General features: G+C 54.9%; 2 protein-coding genes across 13 annotated transcripts in view; both read left to right on the top strand.

Annotated features, from left to right (window-relative positions):
* LOC138867993 (uncharacterized) overlaps positions 1 to 5,212 on the top strand; it is a 64,570-nt gene extending 59,358 nt beyond the window's left edge. Inside the window, exon 2 of the mRNA XM_070145431.1 lies at positions 4,759 to 5,212. Within this exon, the coding sequence (XP_070001532.1) occupies positions 4,759 to 4,956 (198 nt within the window). The 3' untranslated portion in view covers positions 4,957 to 5,212. The remainder of the gene's footprint in view (positions 1 to 4,758) is intronic.
* LOC113804106 (Myosin heavy chain-like) overlaps positions 1 to 25,000 on the top strand; it is a 408,590-nt gene that overhangs the window by 163,654 nt on the left and 219,936 nt on the right. For 2 of the 12 annotated variants that reach the window (XM_070145419.1, XM_070145418.1), the window contains exon 1: positions 8,781 to 11,913. The exons of 2 other annotated variants lie outside the window; for them this stretch is intronic. In XM_070145419.1, coding sequence (XP_070001520.1) covers positions 8,818 to 11,913 — 3,096 coding nt within the window. In that variant the 5' untranslated portion in view covers positions 8,781 to 8,817. Of the gene's footprint in view, positions 1 to 5,662; positions 6,008 to 8,662; positions 22,853 to 23,111; positions 23,194 to 25,000 lie in introns of those variants that run through there. 8 more of the 12 variants (XM_070145410.1, XR_011399931.1, XM_070145411.1 and 5 more) reach the window with 8 other exon arrangements.

Below are 25,000 nucleotides of genomic sequence, written 5' to 3'. Positions count from 1 at the left end.
GGATGAGAGAGAGAGAGAGAGAGAGAGAGAGAGAGAGAGAGAGAGAGAGAGAGAGAGAGAGAGAGAGAGAGAGAGAGAGAGAGAGAGAGAGAGAGAGAGAGAGAGAGAAAAGTTTGAAGAGTATCATTGATCTCACGGGGTTTCATGGAGGGTGTGTGACGTCAGCGCTCTCTCTGGCATCCCTCCATATGCAGTGCCAGAGAGGTGTGTGCGTGTGTTTTTTCTCTCTCTTTATAGGGATATTCACGCAAAAGAGAGGTGGAGGGATAGGGGTAGGGAGAGGGGAGAAGGGGAAGGGAGAGGAGGGGGAAAGGCAGAGGGAGAAAGAGAGGGAGAGGGATGGGCTCGAGAGGAAGAGGGGAGGAGAGCATAGAAATAGAGGAGAATAGGGAAGAGAGGCATAGGAAGAGACTGACAGAGAATGAACGAGAGAGCGAGACAGAGAATGTATACTAAAAGATGACTAAACCATAAACTTATGCTTCAGCAAAACACAATATGTAAGAGGCACACACGTGCGATTCACTGTAAGAATGAGCTCTGCAATAAACCGCAGTTATCGGTAATTTCCCTGGTTTAGAGTAAAAGTTGGGCATCTGGCGGAGGACGAGATGGAAGGCACGTGCTCGGGAGTGCAGCGTTTGTCATTTAGAATCATCTCCGGTCGAAGAAGGGGTGAAGGAGGGAGTATGGAAGGGTTTGGAGGAGGGTGAAGGAGGGAGTGTGGAAGGGTTTGGAGGAGGGTGAAGGAGGAGGTATGGAAGGGCTGGAAGGAGGGAGTATGGGGAGATGAAGGAGAATGGGAGAAGGAGGGGAGATGGGAGATGAGGGAGTATGGAGGGATGAAAGAGATTGATGAAAGGAGGAGCGAGGAGGGGAAGACGGGAGATGAAGTAAAGAGAGAAGGTGGGAAAGGGAAGGAGAAGGGTTGGAGAGGGGTGGGAAAGGGAAAGAGAGGGATGGGAGAGGAGTAGGCATAAGGAGAGAAGAGGCAGGAGCAGGAATGAGAGGAGATTAGGGAATTGGAAGGAGCGGGAATGGGGAGAGAAGAGTAAACAGAGGGGACGGAGGAGGAGAGAGAGGAGAGGGAAAGAGGGTGCGAGAGAGAGGGAAGCCTTCTCACGTATCGTCTAATATATTGTTATGGTGTATTGGTATATCGGTTTTGATGGTTAAGTGTTTTAGGTTTACAGTTAAGGCATTTTTAAAGGGGGTATGGTATTGCGATTCGTTATCTGATTTATATGATCGTGGCCGCTTTTCTAGATTATAATAGTTTTAGCTTCTAATTTACTTCCAGTTTTTAAAAACAACGTATAGAAAATGGAGCACATGTAATCATTATGTTTTCCTTGCGATTCGTTAATTTGTATCAGTCTGTATTTTTATTGTTTTTTTTTTTTTAGTATGATCTGATTGCCGCCTGGAAGATGGTTGTGAAGTTGTTATCGCCTAAGGAATGTGTATATAGAGAGGAAGGAGACACCGAGGGAGGGCCGCTGTAGTCTCAGGTTCTCGAGGGCAGACGGTGCCCGGGACACGAGCTAATTGGCCCACTATTTATATACCTTCTGACGCCGCGCCTTCTCTCTCCCCCTAGCCCTCTCCCTCTTCTCCTCCTCCTCCCCTCTTTCCCTCCTCCTCTCATTTCTTTAAATTCCTCCTACTCTCTCCTCTTTCTTCCTCCTCTTCCTCTCCCCTTCCTCCCTTTCTCCTCTTCCTTTTTCTCCTCCCCTTTCTGCTCTCCCTTTCTCCCATCCCTTCTTTCTCCTCCCATTCCTGCCCTCCCCTCCTCATCCATCTACCTCCCATTCCCTCCTTCGCTTCAATGTTGCAACACCTTCTCTCCGTTTTTATTTTTCTCCCTCTCGGTATCCCTTACCTCTTTCCCCTCGACTGTCTCTTAAGGCCCAGAGTGAAGTGTATTCCGCCGGCGCTCTCCCCTCGTATGCGCGTGAATGCCAGGGAGTGTTTGGTTAGCTTTAGCAGCTCCCCTTCCGTGTGAGGTGGGCGTGTCACTCCAATCCCCGGTGTCTTTTGCACGGACCTATTTGTTTCGAGTGTGACTTGAAGACTTCTTTGTTGATGCGGACCAGCGCTGAAGGTCAGAAGTGTGACCGTAATGAAGTGTGGTTTGGTTCTTCCCTCTCCCATCCTCTCCCTCCCTCCCTCTGTCTCCCCCCTCCTCTCCCTCCCTCCCTCTCCCCGCGTCTCTCTTGGCACGGTGCCATCTGTGTCTCACTTCGCTGCAACGGTACTTAGCTGTATAGTATTTACCTGGTGTGCACCAAGGAATGCGTAAACACAGTGACTTCTGTCTGGGTGACCTTAGCATTTATTTATATTCACGTGATACTTGAATGATCTGCATCGCCGGGGCAACATTGTCACAGCATATGTTTACGTGATAGCTAAATGTGCCTACATAACTTTTTTTCCCTCGCTTCCTTCCCCAGAGACGTAGCCTTGGGCCATCTGCCATCTCGCGCACTTACATATGCATGCGCCCTCTTGTTCTGGTGCGTGAGGTCGTGACGCGGTGCACGGGAGATACTTCTTGCCCCATTTTACCTGGCGTTGGCTCGGGGGTGGGGTGGGTGGGGGTTCTCTGGGTCGTGTCGCCCCACCTCTCGTCGTTACCCCTTGGCACCGTGCCAGACCCCGCCAGTGCCGTACTTTTCGTTGGTCTGACCCGACGCGTCCTATCGCCTATCGGTGTTTTCGAGGGGATTGCTTGGAGGTTGTTTGTTGATGTTTGTTTTTTTGTTTTAAAGTAGCTTTTGATGGCGCGAAATCCTGTTCGGTCGTCTGTCTTCGGTTGCTTTTCGGTCGCCGAGGCACCTGACGCTATCGCACCATCGCGACGCTTGGCGATAGTGTCAGTCGATCTCCCGTGCTCTTCGGCGGCGTACCCAGACCACCTGGGCACAAGTCGGGGCACGTGGCGGAGGCGAAGAAGGGCTGTTGGGGTCTCGGGAGGGCCGGAGGGAGGAGGGGGGTAATGATTTGGTGCCACGCTCTCGGGGCTTCGGGAATCCTTGACCGGCTTTTGATATAGGCTTATAGGTGGCGCCATATCATTCTTCTCCTTCGCCTCTGCCTTTTTCCTCATCGCCGTTCATTTAAGTTCTCTTTTACCTTTCTTCTCTACTCGCCTGGTTTGGCACCGACTTGGCCTGGCACAGTGCCTTGTAGATAGAACAGCGTGTCAGTTAATCGCCTTTTGGTATGCATTATCTCTTTTTTTCCTGTCGTCAAATTACTGTGTCAGAGTCACGTCTCATTTTTTCCATCTCGATTTTTCGTTTTCTTTTCTTGCATCTTTTTTTCCATCTGGATTCTGGATTCCTTTTTAACTTTCGAGATTTCCAGCAGATGCAGATATTATTTCTAGATGACATAGATTTCTTAGGTGTTTGAGTTGGTGAATGACGACTTGTGGGCGTGTTTGTGCGTGGGTGTTTGTTGGTTACTAAGTTCGTTCGTTTTTCTTTGTCTGTGTTTGTGATAAGTTGATGTGTTTTTACGTGTGATAGCGTGATCATGTGTGTGTGTGTATACTTGTTCAAATTAGTGTCAGTTTGTTGAAGTGATGGGAAGGATGATAACAGTGATGATATAATTATTGTTGCTCTTTGTTATTTTTGTTATTATTATTGGTAAAATTATAACAATGATAATGATGCTTCCACTACCTCCTCTACTACTGTTAATTACTACTACTACTCTGCTGTTGCTGCTGCTTCTGTTATTGTTGTTATTATAATTGTTTATCGAAATTTGTTAGAAAGAGAACTGGGCTTAACTTCCTTACCTTGAATACTGAAGATCGTATGTGTGTATGCATGAATGTATGTGTGTATGTATCAATATTTGTATATATGTGTGTATGTATATACACATTTATGCATATATATTGCTGATGATAATCGCTCCGCTTGTCCAATTTAGCGGGGATAAGACACCGTGCAAATTGCTGTTGCGATACGGTAGCGATGCCAGATGCGCGAGAACGCTTGGAAATGTAGTCGATCATCTGTTTAACGTGTTAAAGAGAGGGCGAGAGAGACGGAAAGGGAGAGGGAGAGGGAGAAGGGGAGAAGGTAAAAAGAGAGGGAGGAGAGACCAAATGAGTGAATTAGTATATATGTATATGAGAGAGAGGGAGAAGGAGGAGGAGAAGGAGAAGGAGGAGAGGTGGAAGGAGAAGGAGGGGGAGAAGGGGAGGGGGAGGGGGAGGGGGAGGGAGAGGGACAGGGACAGGGACAGGGACTGGGAGAGGGAGAGGGAGAGAGAAAGGGAGAGGGAGAAGTGGGGGTAAGGGGGAGGGAGGGAAAGAGTGTATTTTCAGACCTGCATATTACCTCATCTCTCAGCCCATGGTAATTATCCGGACGCCAAACTTTTTTTTTTTTTTTTTTTTTTTTTTTTTACAGCACATTTCCCACTGTTAACACCCAGTCGCGTATTACGTGTTGACACGCACTGTATACTGGTTCCGCTCTGCATTGCATAGATGGACATACACGGATATGCACTCTCAAATATATATTATCGACGCATGTACTAATGTGTACATACATATATGTGTATGTGTGTTTGTGCGCGCGCGTTTGTGTGTGTTGTAAAGTAAACATAAATGAAAAAAATACATCCTTGATTTTATCCATGTGATCACTTCGATCTCACGTGTTGACAGCCTCACCTCACATATGTTCTGAATATCGTAATGACTAACTTTTTCTCTCTTTCTTCCAGGTGAGTGTTTGCCATAATTGTGAGGCAGCCAGGCATGACCTCACATCGCAGTACGGTAGGACAGCCATTACTCTACGAAAAGACTTTGTGAAACGTATGCATAATGAAAAGGAAAATTCATCTATTGGACGGATATTCATTGAAAAAAGTGTCATAAGAATGTTGTTTATGGGTGGGCCTGCATGTGTGTGTGTGTAAATGTGCGTGCGTGCGTGTTTGTTTGTTTGTTTGTTGAGTGATTCTGTGTCTGTCTAACTGACTGTTTGCCGTTGTGCATGTGTGTGTGTGTCTCTGTGTGCGTGCACATTTGTGTTATAAATTGGTCCTTATTTTTTAACGCGAACTCTGTCTCACGCAAGAGTGTCTTGTGTGGCAGGGTGATGATGAGGGAGAAGGGTAAGATTGCATCTCGAGGGCTTGAGATCTCTTGACAGATCGATGGGAGAGGGAGGGAGAGGAGGGAGAGAGGAAGGGAAGAAGGGAGGGGAGAAAGAGAGAGGGAGGGAGGGAGGGAGGGAAGGAGAGAATGGTGTAGTAAGGGGGAGGGAGAGTATAAAGAAGAAAGAATTATGGAAGAAAAGAAAGGAATGGAGGGAATGAGAAGGCACGGAGGAATGAGAGAAGGAAGGAAAGCGTGATTGAGCCAGAGAGAGGATGAGAGCAGAGGCGGATTAGAAAAGAGAAGAAAGAGACCAAGGGAAGAGAAAGACACGAAAAAGAGGGATAATAACTTCCCGTGGAGGAATTTAACCGCGGGAGGCAAAAGTACTGCGTCAGTGCCCCCCCCCCAAAAAAAAAAAAAAAATGTCGCCGCAAGCAAAAAAGGAAAAAATGCTCTCAAAACATTTCCTAGGCGTATCCGAGGCGTATCCCAGGCCTCCTTGGCAGCCCACCGCCCGGGGCTGATAGGGATGACGTCATGGCACTATACCCTTGGTGGTGCCAGGCTCGGTGGCGCGTGATGCCCCGCCGCGTGCCCACATATTTCTCCTCTTTAGTGATCATAAACTTGGGGGAAACAGCTCTTCCCTGGCGGCGGGGGACTACGCTGCGGATGCCGGCCGCCACGACCACGGACGCCGCCACGAACGACCAAGACCAGTGCGAACACGACGACGCCGAAGACCACGACCACGACCAGTACCAGTACCACCACGAACGACCAAGACGACGAACACGACAACGAGTGGACACGGCGACGATCACGACCACAAAGATGACGATGGCAACGACGACGACGACGGTACAGGTAAAGGCCCCTACGTGCTCACCGCTTCACGATCGAGGCGTTTGCGTGCATCGCCAGATCACGTGGTCACACCAAGAGCCACTGGTTTTTAATCCGAGTGCAGGCATGGGCCTCCGCGTGCCCAGTGGCCTCTTGGCGGCGTCGCCAGAGGCTGCGGAGGAGAGAGGACGGCGTGGGTGCACGTGGGCTGATGTTTCTCCTTTTTTGCCTCTTACTCCTCTTGTCTTTTCTTCTTCTTCCTTTGTTTTTTTCTGCCTTCTCTTCTTTTTCTTTTCTTATACTTCTTCTTCTCCTTCTCCTTCTCCTTCTTCTTCTTCTTCTTCTTCTTCTTCTTCTTCTTCTTCTTCTTCTTCTTCTTCTCCTCCTCCTCCCCCTCCTCCTCCTCCTCCTCCTCCTCCTCCTCCTCCTCCTCCTCCTCTTCCTCCTCCTCCTCCTCCTGCTTTCTTCTTTTTCTTCCTCTTTTCCTTTTCTTTTCCCCTCTCCTTCTCTTTCTCGTCCTCTTCTTATCATCTTTTTACAAGGCCGCGGGCGTGGCGGAAGGGCGCGGGATGGGCGTTGGACACCTCGCACGGGCGTTCCCCCAAAGGCACACATGGGCGTAGGAAGGACATCGTGTTTAGCGTGTGAAGGACAGCTTGCAGGGCAGCGTCGCAGGCACTCCCAGGGTGGCACTGCGAGGCCCTGCAGGTGACAGGCTAGGGGCGTGACGCAGACAATGGGACGGGGTCGCTGAGCCTCGTCCGTGTTGCAAAGTTAGCAGGTTGTGGAGTGGGGGGACGCCTCTCCCCCCCCTCCCCCGTGTCTCTCTCTTGTTTTTTTTCCTTGTTGTTGTTTCTCTTTCTTTCTTTCTTTCTTTTAGTCGCTCTCTTCTTTTTTTTTTCTCGTAATATTTTTTTCTTTCTTTCGGTAGGTCTCTTATTTCTTTCTTTATTCATTTATTTCGTCCTTTCTTTCTGACATTCATAGTTGAATTAATGTTCGTGAGGCATTAGATATGCTATTTTCTATACTCGGGTGGAGACAGTTTATTTTATCCCTTAAGTCTTTTTTTGATTATATACTGAAATTATTTTCTCCCTAAAGCCTTTTTTGGCATTTTTTAAAGATGATTATTTACGAGACAAAGAGATTATTCTCGTAGACGTGACCGGCTTCGAAGTCGACATCACCGCTCCCCCCCCCTCCCCCTAGACAAGGAAGCAACAGCGTGCGCATTTTATCCCAATCCTTGATTCGGATCCGACGAGAAGGACCAGATTGGAGGGGCGGATTGGAGGGTGACAGAAGGGGTGCGGGGATGCGTGCGTGCGTTCTTGCGTGCGTGCGTGCAAGCAAGGGAGACAGCAAGGCCTTATTGTGAATAGAGAGCTCGGGTTAATCTTAGCGGTGAGGGGGCTCTGATGGGCGGCGGGCGGGCGGGGGGGCGTCACGGAGAGAGGCAGGTGACGTCGCCGGCGCCAGACACGCGTCATCGCTCGCTCGCTCTCGCTCTCTCTCTCTCTCTCTCTCTCTCTCTCTCTCTCTCTCTCTCTCTCTCTCTCTCTCTCTCTCTCTCTCTCTCTCTCTCTCTCTCTCTCTCTCTCTCTCTCTGTGTGTGTGTGTGTGTGTGTGTGTGTGTGTGTGTGTGTGTGTGTGTGTGTGTGTGTGTGTGTGTGTGTGTGTGTGTGTGTGTCGTGGTGCGATTCGGTGTGTGTGTGTGTGTCGTGGTGCGATTCGGTGTGTGTGTGTGTGTGTGTGTGTGTGTGTGTGTGTGTGTGTGTGTGTGTGTGTGTGTGTGTGTGTGTGTGTGTGTGTGTGTGTGTGTGTGTGTGTGTGTGTGTCGTGGTGCGATTCGGTGTGTGTGTGTGTGTCGTGGTGCGATTCGGTGTGTGTGTGTGTGTGTGTGTGTCGTGGTGCGATTCGGATGCTGCTTTTCTGTTTCGTGCCTGTGTTGCATATGTTTTACGTAATATATCCATGAGGCATACATAATACGTCTGACTTGCATGCATACTTACATACGTACATACATACATACATACATACATGCATACAAACATACATACATACATACATAAATACATACATACATACATACATGCGTATAAACACACGCGCACGGACGCACGCACCCACCCACACAAACACAAACACATACACATACGCACACAGACACACATACACATACATTTATAAGTAATTGTGCTTGCCTGCACTGCGCTTGCTCTCTGCGATGCGGGCGGCGGGCGACTCATTCAGAAGGGCGAGCGAGTGCTTGAGCGGAGGGGTGGGGCTTGGAGGCCGGAGTCAGGGCGGAGAGAGGCTGGCAAGGGCGTCGCGAGGGGCGGGGGAGGGCAGGGGCGGGCAAGGGCGTCGGCAGGAGAGGGGGCAGGGGCGGGCAAGGGCGTCGGCAGGGGAGGGGAGGCCGTGGCGTCGCGAGGGGAGGGGCAGGGGCGGGCTGCTCGCTGGCTGGCTGGCCCGGGCACCTGAGGCGGCGGCAGCGTGCCTCTACCCCCGCCAGTCTCACTCGCACGCCCGGACGAGGCTTCATCGCCCACCACACACTCCTGACGCGCACGCACTCACACGCCCATTGATAACGCGTATCAGAATTGCAGTACGTCACCACTCCCCCCCCCCCCTCGCTTCCCTCCCCCGGCCCCCATGCTCTCGACACACCTGACCCGCCGCCGCTATTGATCAGGATTACGTTGTGCCTTTGTGTCGCGCCGCCCGGGGGATTGCAACGCGAGTGCTTGTGTCGTAATTGCTTGCCGTCATGGGCCTCGTGAGCGGGACTGCGTGACGGTGCGGGCGTTCGCGCCTTTGCGATGGAAGCGTCTGCGTCGCCGGAGATAGACGTGGGCGACGAGGAGGCGTCGTGGAAGGGCTCCGGGGACGCCCTCCTGGCCGCCTTTGAAAGCCTGCTGAGGGAGATCGGGCCGGCCGCCGAGGAGCCCCAGCAGCAGAAGGCTAAGTGGTCGTCGGAGGAGCTGTTAGCGTCTTGCCAGGCCTTGCTGGACGACACGCGCGATGCCGTCCTGGCCTTCGACGTGCCCTCGCCCACGACGGAACAGCGGCCGGACCAGTGGCCGGGGCAGCGCGCCCGTGCTTCATTGCAGTCGCCAGCCGAATCGCCCGACCCTCTGATCTCAGCGGGACGGTCGCACAGTCGAGATTTCCAGGGCGACCGGGATCAGGACGCAAAGCTCGTGTCTCCTTCTCGGTGCTCACATGAACTCGGACCAGCTGAGCTGCCGGGGGATCATGGAAAGTCTTTCTCGGGACGCACGACGAGTCCGCCTCGCACACTGCCTTTGCAAGCACGAATGCAGCTATCGACGGAGTCGCTTGCGGGAGGCGGCTCCATAGAGAGCGTGGGGCTGCCAGCCGATCCCTGTGAAACCGCGACCTTTCGTAATTCGCCCCCTCGGAGTGAGCCCCTCGACCCCCAAGCAACCTCCCACGTTCGTACGACAGTTGCAGACGCGGCGGGGAGCGCTGCGCCTCTGGTCGTGTCGGGCGCCGATGCCGTGCCTGCAGTCGGGGAAGCGCATTCCGCCGCTGCTGCCCCGACGGAGGTGTCGCCGACGCACCTTGCTCAAGCTCACCACACTTCCTCTACCTCTGTCGATGCTGATCTGCGGAGTGGCGGTTCCTCGCGGAGCTGCACCATGCCTCACCTCGCTCCACCCCTCACGTTACGGGCAAGCCCCTTCGACAATGCTCGGGTCACCGCCGCCGCCGCAACTGTCAAGTCACAGGGCACGGCTACGGCAGGTAACATGTGTTTGATTATCTCTACCTGTGCCACCCACTCTCAGGATGACCCTGTGGCCCCTGGCGACATTCTCACCGCCCCTAGCAATTCGCAGGGTACTTCCCCGACCACGATTCCCTCTCCAACCCCTTTGCTTGCATCTGAAGACTCGCAGGTTAATGGCAGCACACCTGTCACCTCGCAGATAACTCCAGTCGGCAGTGGGAAGTCTCAGGCCGCGGGGAACAGATGCCAGGCCCTTATGGATTTACCTGAGAATTTGGGAGTCAGTAATACAGCAAGAAATCCTGGCGTCGATAATCCAGCACGCGGCGATTCCCGGGTCACTCTTACTTCATCTGACAGCTTACAGATCAATAGCACCGCGTCTGACAATTCTGGGATCGATATCACCGCACGTAACATCTCTCCGGTCAATATGACCTCGACTCACATATCTGAGGTCAATATGACTGCAGGTGACAGGTCTCGTGTCAGTCTCGGCGAGGCAGGCTGCCTGCGGCGTGTGCAGGCAGGAGAGAGCAACGAGAGCGCGCCGTGCGGGGATCACGAGAAAGGGCTTGTCCGTGACGCAGCCATGGCGGGTGTGTCGGCGGGGCCGCCCATGGGGAACTTGGGCTCTTCCGCTTTAAATTTCCCCTCCTTCGAGGTGGCCCTTCCCCACCTAGCCGAGCCCTTGGAGCCCTTGCTTTCCGACACGGACGAAGAGGATTCACTGCTGAGCTACGAGACGTGCAGTTCCGGTGGGGACGACAGCTGCGGCGGGGCATGGTGCTCCTGCTGCGAGAGTAATGCTACTGACGGCGAACTGGGGACGGATGCCGGCAGCGAGTACAGCCTGGGCTCGTTCACGGCCTCGTGCGAAGCCCTGTGGCAGTGGAACCCCTCCTATGACGAGGAGGACCGCGAGGTTGATGACCAGCGGGAGGGCATGGGCGGGCAGGAGGAGAGCGACACGGGCACGGTGGCATCACGGGTATTAGCGTGGCGGCCGGATCGCCTCTCGTGCCAAGAGCGCGGAGTCGGTGACGGGCGAAATGAGTCAGGCGGCTCGCATCTTAATCAGGATTTGTCTCCAGGCGACCGTCATCTTCGCAGGGCTCGGCGGAGATCGATTTCAGGGGCAAGGGAACGCCACGACCCGCTGTGTCTCGGGACGTCACCAGCTGTTCAGCACGGGCTGGGATTCGCCGCAGGTGATTCGCCATTCGTGACGGGCGCCCCTCGAATGCACGATGCCCTGGATACGCCGTGTGATCCAGCGGGGGCTCGGGTGGGACGTGTCCCTGCGTCGGCCGCCCAACACGGTCTCCCGCCGCGTGTCACTGTCCCGGCACGCGGGCCCGCTTCCTCCCCCTCCCGGCGAGGTGAAGACGCGCAGGATGGCGTGAGTGGGGCAGCGAGGGGGAAGGATGAGTGCGTGGCATCAGTGCCCGACCAGCTGCGCCGCCAACGCGAGGTGCCTGTTCTTGCTGCTGTGCCCTCGCTGGACAGGGATATAGACCGCGCTTGCAGGGACCCTCCCGGGGGGCGGGCGGGCGGTGATTCGCCGCACCATGAAGACAGTGACGAGGACATGGCCGACATTTTCGGTGACACTCTCTGCACAGTTAAGCGAAGCAACAGGAAGCGGGTCACGGTGATTGAGTGCGAGCGACACCCGCCCTCACTCGACGATCCTCTCGCGCCCGGATATGCCCAGGGTGCGGGGAAACACTCAGGGTTTAGCGGGGGAGAAAACAGCTCGGGTAGTCCTAAGTGTGGTGGTGTTCAGTGTTACACAGAGTGCTGTGAACAAGGAAGCACTCTTCCTTGTCCGCAAAAGGAGGCTGTACGTTTTACTCAGTTTAATATTAGAAGCCTTAGTGAGAATGACAATAAGTGTTCTGCACAACAAAACCGCTCTTGTACAAAGGAAAGTGAGGAATGCTGTACACGGGAAAACAAGGGTGCCGTGGACCACAGAGACGAGAGTGAACGTGTTATATTTCGGGACCCTGATTTGAACCTCTGCTGTGCTAGGAGTAAAGCTCATCACTGCCGAGCGAGTGATGAAAGTGCGATGCTAAAGGAGTGTAAGAGTGCTGCGTTGGCAGGCGGTGCGACGTGCGGAGACGCCGAAGGTGCTGAGCGACAGGATGTGGATGTGTGTAGTGAGCCTTCAGGCAACGAAAATATTATAAACAATACAGATCTCAGTTGTGTAGAAGATTCCTCTAACATCAAATGCTTCAGTGTAAACCCGAGCTTAAAAACGAATGATGTAAATTCAGCAGACGTCATGGAGATGATAAACCACGACGAGTTAAAACCTGTTAATGATTTTACCGTGATGGTTAATGGAAGTTCAGTGACTAAACCTCCTGCTTGTAGTTCTAGCCGCGCTTTTGCCTCTGCTCTTACTAGTGCTTCTGTAATATCGCCTCTTAGCGCTACTAGTTTTCCTACCTCAGTTCCTCCTCCTCTTCCTTCTCTCACTCCTCTTCCTCCTTCCTTCTCTCCTCAACTCCCTTCCCCTCCCCTTTTCCCTGCACATCCTCCTCTTCCTCCTCCTCCTGCTTCCCATCTTCCTCGTCCTCCTCATCTTCCTCGCCCTTCTCTTCCTCATTCCCCCCCTCCTCTTCCACTTCCTCTCTCTCCCCCTCTTCCCCCACTCCATCGTACGGTCTCCCCCTCGGTCCCCTCTTCCTCTCCCCATCCTCATCCTTCTTTCCTTCCTACTCCCCCTCCCCCCGCGCCCTCCCCTCCGCCTCCTCAGCAGCTGCCCCAACTATCAGCCGCGGCATCAGAGGCGCAAGCCCGCGCCGCCGCCGGCCCGAGAAGCGACCCTACGGCGCCTCAGCCTCCGTGTGGCTCTGGCGTCGGGGCGAGAGGGGCGCCTCACACGCGCTGCTATTTCTCCTCTCCTCGGGAATGCTCCGGGATGCCGAGCATGCTCCTGCCCCCCGCTTGTGGCGAAGGCGATTCCGAACCCGCGTCTGTTGAGCGTGGCGTGGAGGAGCGCGAGGACCCTCCGCCTGCCTGCAGCGTGAGGGGCGAGGGCGACGCTGGGGCATTTGAGCGCTGCGGCGGTGGCGCCTGTTCTCCCGAGTGTGTGATAAGAGGCACGTGTGGTATCGGTAATGAGGTGTGTGGCGGGCCTCCTGCGGTCGCACGTCACACCGGAGGTGGGGAGGCGGCGGAGGGAAGGGGAGGGACGCCTCCTTGCCAGAGCGACCTAGTGCACGCTCGCCCGGTGAGAGTGCTGGAAGAGGGCGAGCATAATGGCGGGGAGCGGGGCGGCTTCCCCTCGAGAGGAGTGAGGGGAGCGCGCGTCCGAGGGAGCGAGGACTCGGCGAGGAAGGGGGAGACTCCAGCCGCGGGCAAGGGCCGAGCGCGGCGTGAGAGGACCTCAGTGTTAGTGGACGGGTGCGACCTGGCCCGGCGGCCGCACGGGAATGAGTGCCAAGTGCTACAGCAGACTGGCACTGGTGGCGGGTGTGCGGGCAGTCGTAGCCATGACACGGTGGGGGAGGCACACGCCCCGCGATATCCGGGGGCGGTGATCGGTTCCGTGCTGGTGTCCGTGGGGGAAATCCTTTGGGAGTATCCTGTGCTTGGGAGTGACGATGAGGCTGCGTGTGATCATGAGGAAGGTGACGGTGATCAGTGGCTATTAGTGCTCTCCGACCAGGATTGGGAGGCGGCTATTAATAGTGATGGTGAACTAGTGACCATGAGCAGTGACAACGAGAGTGTAGCGGGCTCTCGCCCACCTCACACTTCGACCGCGCCGCAACATCCCGATATAAATAAGTGCCAAAGTTCTATATATGGCTTTAAAATCGCCAAAAATGAAAACGTAAAAGTTAAAAAATTGTTGCCAATATTTACGAGTTCGAGAAGTTCATCAAGTCAAAATATTACCAACTCTGTGACCTTCCGCGTTAAGGGCGACTCGACGTGGCAGACCAGCCGTGCCAACAGGAACTCTGACGTGTGCGATATGCAGATGTACAGGGGCTGCGGGGAAGGGGGCCTCCCGGGCCTCGCTCAGGAGGCTGAAGGAGGAGGAGCAGGCGGAGGTGGAGGCTCCTACATCAAACTCTGCGGCGTGAGCCTGGGGTCGAGGCCAGCCTCCCCCGACCCCTACCCCCTCTTCCGCTCTGCCACCTTGCCCAGGAAGATGCCGCAGGCGCGGTATTCGTCCATGCCCCCAGGCACTTCGTCGCGGGCCATGTCGCCCCTCCTGTCGCCCGTGTCGTCGCAGATCTTCGAGTTTCCATCCGCGTCAAGTGTTCCGCCGGGGTTGCCGTCGGCCCAGGGGAGCTCGGCAGCGGCGCGACAGGACGAGTCGACTCCGCGAAATGGGCACAGTGAGAATGCCCCCAGTACGCAGGGGATTGATGCCCGTACTCCAGGGGACACTGGTGTTACTACCACGGTGCAAAGTCGGCAACAGACTCAAGTCCCAGCCCCGAATGGACCTTGTAATTTACTCGAGAACAAATCTTTAGAAGAGAGTGAAACGGAATGTGTGAAAGAGGGTGACAGTGTGAGTTCCCCAAGTGGTGCCTATGGTAATTCTAGTAGTCAGTCATTACCTCATTTTCCGGGTGTACCCCAAAATACACCAGATAAACAAGATATATGTACAGTATTTAGTAAAGTGCCTTGTGATGGTGACGCAAAGATCACCGTACCCCTATCCGGGATCAGCGTTGGTGGCACTGTTGGTGGCACTGTTGGTGTCGCTTCTGGTGGCCCTGTGGCACCAGGTAGTGACCTAGATGTTACTTGCGGAACTACCACATGCGCTCAGCCAAAACCTGCTGGGAATTCCACCCCGGGTATTGAACATAAACAGCCGCTCAGTTCCGCCTCGCAATCTGCAATAGCTCAAAATGATATTAGGTTAAGAAAGATGAGGACGAGTGAGAATGACACACCTCAGGGCGCTGCGGTGCCCCTGGAGGAAGTAACGACGGCAGACGGTAACGCAATTAGGGTCGCGCCCCTTCCACGTCTGCAGGAAGGGGACACGAAACAAACCGTCGACGAGAAACTTATTATTAATGAAGCGCCAGAGGGACCGGCAGCCAGCCCTGGCGAAGGCGCAGCAGACACGTGTCTTAGAATCGTCGAGCCAATTGTTCCTCCTTCGAGCGATTTCCCTTCCCAGGCGCCCCCTCCTTCGCCATCGTTCGGGCAGACTTCTGCGACCTCGCTAGAGGAAAAGGCAGAGGCAGAGGGCAAGGGTATCTCGGCAGACTCCCGCAGCCAAGAGCGCTCTCAAAAGGGCGATGACGTTATAGCTCCTGCCCTTCCCTCGCTGGAGACGCTATCGAAGAAGCCTGGCAAGGTGCGTCTGCTGGGAAACTCGGCTCCTTCGGAATTAGATAAGAGATTGCCCTCTGCTACTGCGCCTCCGTCGGGGCCGTTGTCCGTCGCGAGCAGTGATGCCGCGAGTGTGCCTGCGGAGTCACGCCTTAACGAGAGCAAGCAAGAAACCGCGGGGCAAGATTCTCATTACACATCAACGGCAGCTGATCGGCGTATTGCATTGCAAGGGCACGTGCACGGCAACGAGGGCGTTATTAGGGATGTACCATGTGTAGCGAAAGAATCACAAGCGATTGGCGCTAGAATAGATAATGCTGTCGAAAATATAAACAAAACGACGATTGGCGTGCCTCAGGGGCGTAACTCCGGGATTTTACAGATTACTGAACCAGTGAGAGAAAATGCAACAAGTACAGAGAGTGCCAATGTGGCTCCCTCGCCGGTGAAACTTTCCTCGTCACCTTATACTCAAGCACAGCCCCTGCAAGACGTTTCTGCAGGATTGTGTGTTCCACCTCAGTCTTGCAATCGTGATAACGAGCTCTGCATCATAGAAGACAAATGCATATCGCAGAGTATCGAAAAGGAAGAAGCTAACGACATACAAACACATTGTCACGAACTCTCTATCGCATGCAATTCTGCAACGGAAAGCTCCTCTTCTTCTCCAGGCACCGCATCTGCCTCGCAACCACCTGCTCCAACGTCTGACAGTGATAGTGTCGAAGGAGAAAGTAATAGAGCGCAGACGGCAGAGCAGACGCGAGCCTCAGTCGGTGAGGACGGCGCAGGAGTTCCGTGCAGACCGGCATCCTCCTCGGACGTCCCCGGGGAGGCACGTGGTCACGAGGTCGTCCGGGGCGATACCGCGAGGTTGTCTGATTCCGGTGCAAGTGATGTTGACCGTGCCAGTGATAAGCAGTTGGTCGCAGATAAGTGCATTAGTGACGAGACGAAGGCGCGAACGGTTACGCCTCCGCCCCTGCAACGTAACAGGTCCGCGGGGAGTATCGGCGGCGGCAGGGGAAGGACACCGAGCAGAGAGGAGAGCGTGGGCGCGGAGCCAAGTGCGCCTGCAGTGGGTCGTGGGCCGGGGATCAGCGAGCGGGCGGCGCTCATCCGGCAACAGGTGTGCGTCCGGCCGCGTTCGCGAACGACTCACTTCCCGCTGGATATCGTGTGCGGTACCAAGCTGCAGTCCCAGCAGGCGCGTACCAAGTTAGACCCTCCTGACCGAGTGGCTCGGCAGAGGAACTCTTCGCTGGGCCACGTCCAGCCCCTCGTGGTCGAACGCGACGCCACGGCGCGCTCCAAGTCGGCGTCGCGGATCGGCTCGGGGAGCTCTGAGGCCGTAGCGGAGTGCTTGGGCGCCTCGCAAGAGGACGGCGCAGGGCAGGAGCCACGCGGGGCGCCCCACGCGGCAGCGAGGTCGGAATCCTGCTCGCGAACGGAGCGCGCGCTGCCGCCCATTCCGCGCCCTTTCATCGCGCCCCTGGATGCCGCCCTTAAAAACAAGATCAAAATGACAATCGATTCGTGCGGAGATTCGTGTTCGGGGAGCGAGTTGGCGGCTGGGGCTGCGCCGCACGCGCGTGGCGAGCCGCGCTCCCCGGCCGTTGACCGTTGTGACTCGGGAAATGAAAGTTCTGTGCCACATGTGAGGGAAATTGTAACTCAAAATAGGAAAGCCGAGTCGCAGCCTACGGAGAACAGGGTGGTCCGTGATGTGAAAAATGTGGATGAACGAAACGAGGAGAATAATGGGCCGCCGGCTTGTCAAAATGGAGCTGTCAAAAGTAAGAGTGAAATGTATAACCGTGGGATTAATATCATTGTATCCGGACCCGAAGTCCATGAAAATGATAAGGTCGTCACCAAGGACGTAAATGAAGTGATACAACTCGTATTGAAAGATGAGAATAACATAAATACCAAAGAAACCGGTGACGTCATAGGTCTACCCGCTTCGAGTAGTCCGCCCGACGTCATACAGGCATTAGTTGTTGATGAGCCACGAGGGGCAGGACCACAGGCAGGTGTCAGTGGTCGAAGTGATTCAGGAGCAGTTATTAGTAATCAAAATGAAACCCCACCACAACGCATAGCTAAGGGTATGACTGTTATAATGCTGCCGGCGGTTAGAGATCACATCGAAGGCCCAGTTGCCGAAGGAGAGACTGATGTCACACTACCGATAAGCGTTAAGGGTGATGTCATACAGGAAACAGCAGTTAAAGACAAATCTAGTGCCACGACAATTGTTGGAGATCAGGCTGGTGTAACGCAACCGGCGGATGATAAGGTGCTACCAACATCTCCAGGTGATCTAACACCACCAGAAAAGATCAAAGTTTCCGCAGAAGTTGCATCAGTGCCCAGCACCAAGAATTCCAGTGGTGGAGTATCTGCGACGGAGCTCTCCGCGAAGGAACCCCATGTCAGTGATGGGGCACCAGCACCTACGACGGGGCCCTCTTCAAAGGAACCCCAAATCACCCCCCGACGATCGCAGGGACGGATGCCAACCCCGGTGTGCCTTCCCCCCTCTCGGGCGAGCGGTGGCTCTGGCTTCGGGCCGGAGTCGTGGCTCAATGCGATCCCCCTGAAGTACGGCCGGGAGAGCGAGAAGCTTGCCGCGAAAACCAAGAGCCAGGGTGTCGAGGGGAAGACCGTCAAGAGTGAGAAGGATAATCACTCCGAGGGGAGTCTTATACCAGGTGTGAATGCATCCGCGGGCAAGAATGAGTTGTTCATCGAAGAAGGTCACGTGGACGTAGGGAACGAAGCTAAAGAACCTGCCGGTGGAGAGGTCGTGGCGGGTCCCATAGAGGTTCCCGCAACAGGGAGCTTGCCTCGAAGACGCGCGAGGGATTCTTTACTGCTCAATAATCAGACAAATATTCTCTTCATTGACGAGTCCGCCCCAGATCTGTGTGATCAAGAAGTGACGTCAACATCAGACATCAAAGGCGAAGATAAAAGTGGCGTCGACGTCGAGGAGAGCGCCCCTCGCCTTCCCCCGTCGCCCCCCGATCCACCTCGTCCCCCGCCTCCCCCTGCTGAGTTGCTGCAACCGGACGTTTGCGTGACGAGCGGAAGCACTAAAGACGGCAACGAAGGTGGCCGGAAGGATATTATTTGTCCGTCAGTTGCAGACGAGTTTGGAGGATCGGCTGTGCCTTCCCACGCAAGACCGGTGGACCAGCCTGCTACACGAGACGACGAACCGGGTACGTCGCCGAGCGGGGTGAGCGTCGTGGTAACGAGTGTGGAGGAAGTACCTCCGCCCCCTCCCGTGCCCCCGCCCCCTCCGCCGAGGGAATGTGATCGCCGCTATTCCTTGTTAGGAAGGGAAGGATCGCAGGATGACTACGAACAGGCTCTGGAGGTGGCCACGCCAGATCCTGGCCACGGGTTCAGTCACAGCTGCACCAGCGTTGCAACGGTTGTTCGCGTGGACACCCCGAATCAGCAGCCGCCCAGCCGTCCTCCTCCACCCGAGGACGACGAAGCGGAGGACGTTTTCGTCGACGCCAGCGATGACGTGGCGCTAGTGGTCACGGATGTTGATACATCGGATCTTCCGGAGGTCGATCAGCACCAGCAGCTGCAGGCGTCCTCTCCCACCCTGATGGAAGCCTCGCCCGCGACTTCAGAGCATTCGGCAGGAGAGGCAGACTTCGGGAAGGGCGCACTCTCACACAGCGCATCAGAAACACACTCTTCCGGGATGTCTGGCACTTCCTCGGTTGAAATGTCGGCGACGTCATCTCGCAGCATGACGGGAACGCAGTCAACGAGCTCGTCGGGAGGTGTGGCCAAGGCTGTGAGAACAGACGCTAGGCGCCCTCTGGTCCTGATAAGGAAACCCGGGAGCGACGCCCCCGAGGACGGCTCTGTCTCGTCCGGCGGCCACATAACCGACCCCGACATGATGGCTTCCGCGTCGGCCTCGGCTTCGTCGACTGGGTCCGAGGCGTCGTGGACGTCGAGCGGCGGCCCGGTGGCGCGGCGAGATCTCCTGCCGCTGGACGAGGACGAGGACGAGGTGCAGTGGCGCGCCCTGCTTGCCGTGAACGCACCGGAGAGCGAGGAGGAGCGCACGGGCTACGAGAGCGACGAGGACTTCGACACCATGGACGCAGAAATGCGCCGCTTGGAAGAGAAGCTGCGCAGGTTCGAGAAGGAGCTGGGCAACGTCCCGGAGGACTCGTCCGGTGCCAGCGAGACCAAAATGAAGGGTTCCTCGGGTGGACCCCCGGGTCCCATGCTGCGCTCGGAGGACCTCGAGGCCCTCAGAATCTCCCCGCTGCCGAAGGTGTTTCCCGCCGTCTGCAGGGCCAAGACCAAGCACCTGAGTCTTATGACCAAGCTCGATCTGCAGCAGTACGGAGAGTCTGACAGCGAGTCGGATAGCGAGTCCGATCGGGTCTCCAGCGACTCGGACTCGGCGGACTTCTTGTTCGTCAAGACGAAGATCAAGCTAAAACCGGGAGACCGAAAGTGCCGCTCGCTCGAACAGAGACGGTCGAAGAACATGAACATTTTGAACGAGTCTCGCGATGCAAAGAAGCGTGAACAGAAGCCCTATGTTTGTGAAGACGGACTGGACCTCAGCAGCCTGGCCATCCCGCGAGATCCGGCAGAAGACGATTCCTTCAGCGTTGGCTACGAAGAACAAGAGAAATTCGACATTCCTCCTCCTCCCCCTCCCCCCGTCGGGTACGTCCAGCAGTTCGGCTCGGACTCCGACGTCGGGAGAGAGCCTGCGCTGCCGGAGGGTCAGGACGAGCCCTATCCCTCTGAGATGCCCTCCGACGAAATGCTGGACGACGACAGCACCATGTACTACAGCGGCGAGGACCAGGCCCTCCTCGGGTACATTTGGCAGGAGGAGGACGGCATGGCGGCGGTCGACTTCGAGGGACTGGAGGACTTCCAGAGCTTCAAGGGACAGAGCGCCCTCATGTTCATGTTCGAGGACGACCTCGACGACGACGCAGAGGCCGGGCAACAAATGGACAACGGCGACATGATGGAGTACGAACTGAAGCAGCCCGCGGTCGAGTCACAAGCATGCGACGACGCCTTGCCGACAGAGCCTCCCGGCGGCGCCCCTCCGCGGACGCGCCGGGGCTCTCAGAAGAGCTCAGACCGGACGTTTGTTTCTGCATTTAAAAACAGCTTAAAGAAAGCTAGCAAGTATCTGGGACCAAAACTAGAGAGTTATCAGAAGAAGGAGGCGAACCACGGCGTCGTCCCTCAGCCGACAGACTGGTCGCCGAATAGTAATAACAGTAATAATAACAATGTAACAGTCAATAACAACATTAGTAATAACAACAGCAACAACAACATCGACAACAATAATACCAGCAACAACAACAATAACAGTGATATTGGTTTAATAGACGACACAAATTTACCGCCGTCGTATTTCGCGCGACGCTATTCGGGCGGGCTGGGCGAGGGCACCGCGGGCGTGTACAACGTGCAGAGTGGGCGCGTGGCTCCTGCCACGGCTCTCGCGCACCCGAGTGATAGCGAAGGCCCCGATCGCCACTCCTGCAGCTCGGGGGAGTACTACGCCGCGCCCGCTCTCTGCGTCAACACCTCCGACGAAGATCCTCCCGCCCCTCCGAGGCGCCCGCAGGAAGCCCTCGGCCAGCCCCCGGCGCCTCCCCCGAGATGGGTGCAGCGAAGGTCCTACATCGCCAAAGACGTGGATTCGGATGCCCTGATGCGTCGTCTCTCGCAGACCTCCCAAACGTCCCAGGAAGGATGCTGGTTCAGCACGCTTCCTCCGCCCAACACAGCGCCCCATCCCTCATTCCAGGCTCCCGTGGGCACGATCTTGCCTCCCCACCAGGTGCCCCCCCTCCTCCTCCCGCTCAGCAGCCAGCCGCTGGCTCCGACGGCGGTGACAGCTCCCGCTCAGATCCCGGGCTTCCAGGAGGAGATGCAGTTCTACCTCGTGGGAACCCCGAACGCGAACGTCGACGGGACAGAGCCGGAGCTTCGCCGAAGGTCCAGGGGCACTGAGCTGGAGGAGGTGCGGCAGATGGCGCTGCCCGTGTCTCCGAGCCATGCGGACTCCTGCCCACCGCCGGTGACGTGGGCTCCCGGCTACTACGACAAATGCTCCAAAATAGACAATTTTCCGGGTATGGCCCCGGCCTTCTGCCCCAACCACGGCAGTCCGGACGCCGTCGTGGACCTTCCCCCGGGCAGCGGGCCTCCCCTCTCGCCCACGCACAGACCGACTTCAGTCAAACAGCTCAAGCGGAAGCATCAAGAGAAGGCTCTCCGGCAGGAGGCCGAGGAGGGCATAGAAGGCTGCACCTTCTGCATGGGCGTCCCCCTGATGCGCTCGCGCCCGCCGGAAGATAGCTCCCACTGGCGACAATCTAGCCCGCACCCCCGCGCTATCACCGACCGGCGCTCCTGGCCGCCCAGAGTAAGTTGTGTAGCTCCACTCACGCGCTGGAGTCTCCCCTTCCTGCCCCGCAGTGTCTTCCCCCAACCCCCCAGCACTGCAACCCCAGGACAACCCTGCCTTTTCTTACCAGGGGATGTGGCGACACACGCTGATTCTCCTGGTTCTCACCCCCTCCCTGCTGACCCACCCAGCTGTATTCAGCCTGTGTGTCCCGCTAATGTCTGCTGTGCTCCTGACCGCTTGTTCTTGGGCAGCAGCGACTCACTGATAAGTGTGAGTGACGTCCTCCTAACCGAGAGCTCAGCCTATGGCTCTCCGAACCTTTCATCCTCAGATTATGACAGTGACCCTTACTGGACGCCCATAACACGGCCCGTTCACTTCCCTAACTCCCCCAAAACAGACTCGTTGGCCCCAGTAACCCCTTCCTCACAGCTGGTGAGTGTGACACCGCCAGCCATGTCCCCGTGCCTAGCCCCTGAACCCTGGACATGCCCGATCGACACCTCGTTTCAGAGTTGCTCCCCGCAGAATTTGTTCTGGACCCCCACACTATACCCTCAGCCCTTTGGCGAGAAAGAGACTGGACACAATGCCCAATACTGGTCACCTGAAACGGACACAACCTTTAATCCAGGTCACGAAGGACTGCCAACCTCACTAACTACAGAATTCTGGACACCCCAACTGGACACCCTATCCTCCGACCACCACCGTCACTGCGGACCGACTTTCCACGGTTCCGAGTGTTGCCCCTGTGTGAACCAGCCCGTAGAAGGCAGCACCAGCTTGCCCCAACACCACCCAGGTACCACACACCTGCCCGAGGGAATGTGCTGCCCGCCGCCTCCACCGCCCCAGCCCCCGCCTCCCCCTCCACCCCTTGCCCCCCACCCCACAGTACGGAGTGCGTCCCTTATCAGCCTCGATAACCCACTAACCTCAGTAGCCGTAGCGCCCTTATGCAGTTGCCCGCTACTAATATTCATGAGTATACTGGATCTTACGAGAGAAGAATTCTTGCGGGAAGACTCCACTGCATGCAGCAATGTCAAGGACGGTGAGGACGCCGGGCCGCCCCCTCCCGCCGCCCACGCTCGCTCGCCGGCGTGGTGGGCGGCGACCAGCTCCACCTCGTCCGTGGACTTGGAATCCGCCCTCAAATACAGTGCATCTGAGAGTGATGTCGATAGTGACTTTGATTAGTAAGAACCACCTTTTAGTTCGATAGTTGTGGACTAAAACCATGATTGTGAACTACTCCAAATTACTCACCAACGAAACACGCCCACCTAACCTCATCGTACTTGCCTGGTGACACCTGGTGCGTGTACTTAACCTTGTGTAGTTAAACCTCGGCGTGCGAGCAAGCGTGGCCTGGCTTCCGCCCATGCCCCGCCCTCGTCCTCTCATGCCTGCCCCCACCCTTGTCCTGCCAAGCCCCGCCCTCTTCTACCTGTATCAATGTCACCATTCCTAGAGAAATCCATGTGCTGATTCCTGTTACTGTGATATACTTATTTTTTTCCCAGTCTGCAAACTGGTTAGTTCCTAATTGTTTATATTTTTTACTTATATTTCAGAAATGATCCAGGAGTGTCAACGCTAGAACATAAAAGGGGAGATATTTTAGGGCTTTTTTGAATAAATGTATTTATGTAGAAATGGAATTTTCTTTAAACCTCGAAAAGATAAGAAAATATACTCCATGAAATTTAAAAGGAAAATCGGGAGAACGAACGAGAAAAAAAAAGAAACACAAAAGAATAACAAGATATTTAGAAGCAAATCAAATACGTATAATAAGAGACAGACAGACAGACAGACACAGAGAGAGACTGAGATTGACTTACTGAGAGACTGAGAACGAGGAACGGAAAGAATGAATGAATGGGCGAGCAATAGATAAGATAACCATGAAATCAAACATGGTTTTATGACGTTCGTCATTATGTGATAAAGAAATAGAAACAAAAGAAAGTTATCAACTCCAACAATGGATACCCTTTTAGAACGAAGACATTGATATCTGGTTCGTTCTTGATAAATAGGAGGTAAGTTAAATTCTGTAGATTATGGTATTATTATTGTATCCAGCATTTACCCATACACACGAACAAGCATGTGTGTGTGTGTGTGTGTGTGTGTGTGTGTGTGTGTGTGTGTGTGTGTGTGTGTGTGTGTGTGTGTGTGTGTGCGTGCGTGCGTGCGTGCGTGCGTGCGTGCGTGCGTGCGTGCTTGCGTGCGTGCATATATTCACACATACATGTATTCATACATACATATTGATATACACACGTACATACAGACAGGCAAACTATGTGTTTGGATGATATTCATATAAACAAGCAAAATACGTATTAGGTTGCTTGCTTATCGTTTGTCATAGTGTACATCTACTTAATAATGAATTAGTCAGTAGTCAGAGGATCTACAATGCATGCAATGAATTTTATGAATGGGATATTTTGCACTTCTTCGTATTTGTGTGTTTGTTTGTTTTCACCAGTTCCCTTGTTTAGTACGAATCATAACTACTATTTCGTGTGTGATGTTTTTATAGTGTGTGTGTGTTTCCGGGAGATGTGTTTTCGCGAGAAATCACTGGTAATGTTCCCGGGTAGGTAATAAATTTTAAGGAGCTTTGTGGGTGGGAACACACGGCGCCGACAAGGAAGTGACTTTGTTTGTTTACTCAAGATGGAGACGAGAGGCAGTCAGCTGATAATTGGTTGTTTGCTTGTTTGTCAGCTGTGTCTTTTTCTGAATTGGTGGGATCGTTTGGTCTGTTATGGTATTTTCTTAGTTGTTTTTTCCCTTGTTTCATGTTTGTTTTTTCATCATGAGTTACCTGTCTTCTTTATAAACATTTCATTTTCTGATCATCACCATCAGTGAGATTTCATTTTTCATTATCATTATCATTATCAGTCATATGACCATCACCGTCACGGGCTGCGAATACAATAGCCTATTGTGTCATTACATCCATCCTCCATCAAATTCGTGACCTCCCCCCCCCCCCATCTGAGGAAGGGTAAACAGCGCATCAGCAAGTGAGGGCGGGGCGCAAAGGCGGAGTCTGAAGGATGAGGGATAGGGGGGGGGGGGCTTTTCACACAGCACAGGAGAGCGAACGAATGAGGAAGAGGTGGGGGAAGGGTGGGAAGGAAGGATGGAAGGAAGGAAAGAAAGAGGGGGTGAGGGGCGGGGAAGGGTAAAGGGGAAACGAGGCGATCCCGTGGGAGAACCTAATTGACCACCTCACAACGGCGCTGTGCCAGGAATGGAGATGGATCGGCTTGCGCGTATTTGCATGGGCGCGCGTCTGTCGGTCGGCCCAGCGGGAGAACAGCGCCGCGTCAGGGGGTCTGCGTCGGGCGAGAGAATGCCGCCCGGGGGAAAGCGGGTTTGGATTTTGAGGAATTGATATGGAGGAATGTGGAGCACTGGGGTGTCCTTCGTCTTTTTT

The sequence above is a fragment of the Penaeus vannamei genome, chromosome 33 (genome assembly GCF_042767895.1).
Source record: "Penaeus vannamei isolate JL-2024 chromosome 33, ASM4276789v1, whole genome shotgun sequence".
Taxonomy (NCBI): domain Eukaryota; kingdom Metazoa; phylum Arthropoda; class Malacostraca; order Decapoda; family Penaeidae; genus Penaeus; species Penaeus vannamei.
Note: the sequence above shows the minus strand (reverse complement) of the source record. Positions and strands in the feature narration are given on the sequence as shown.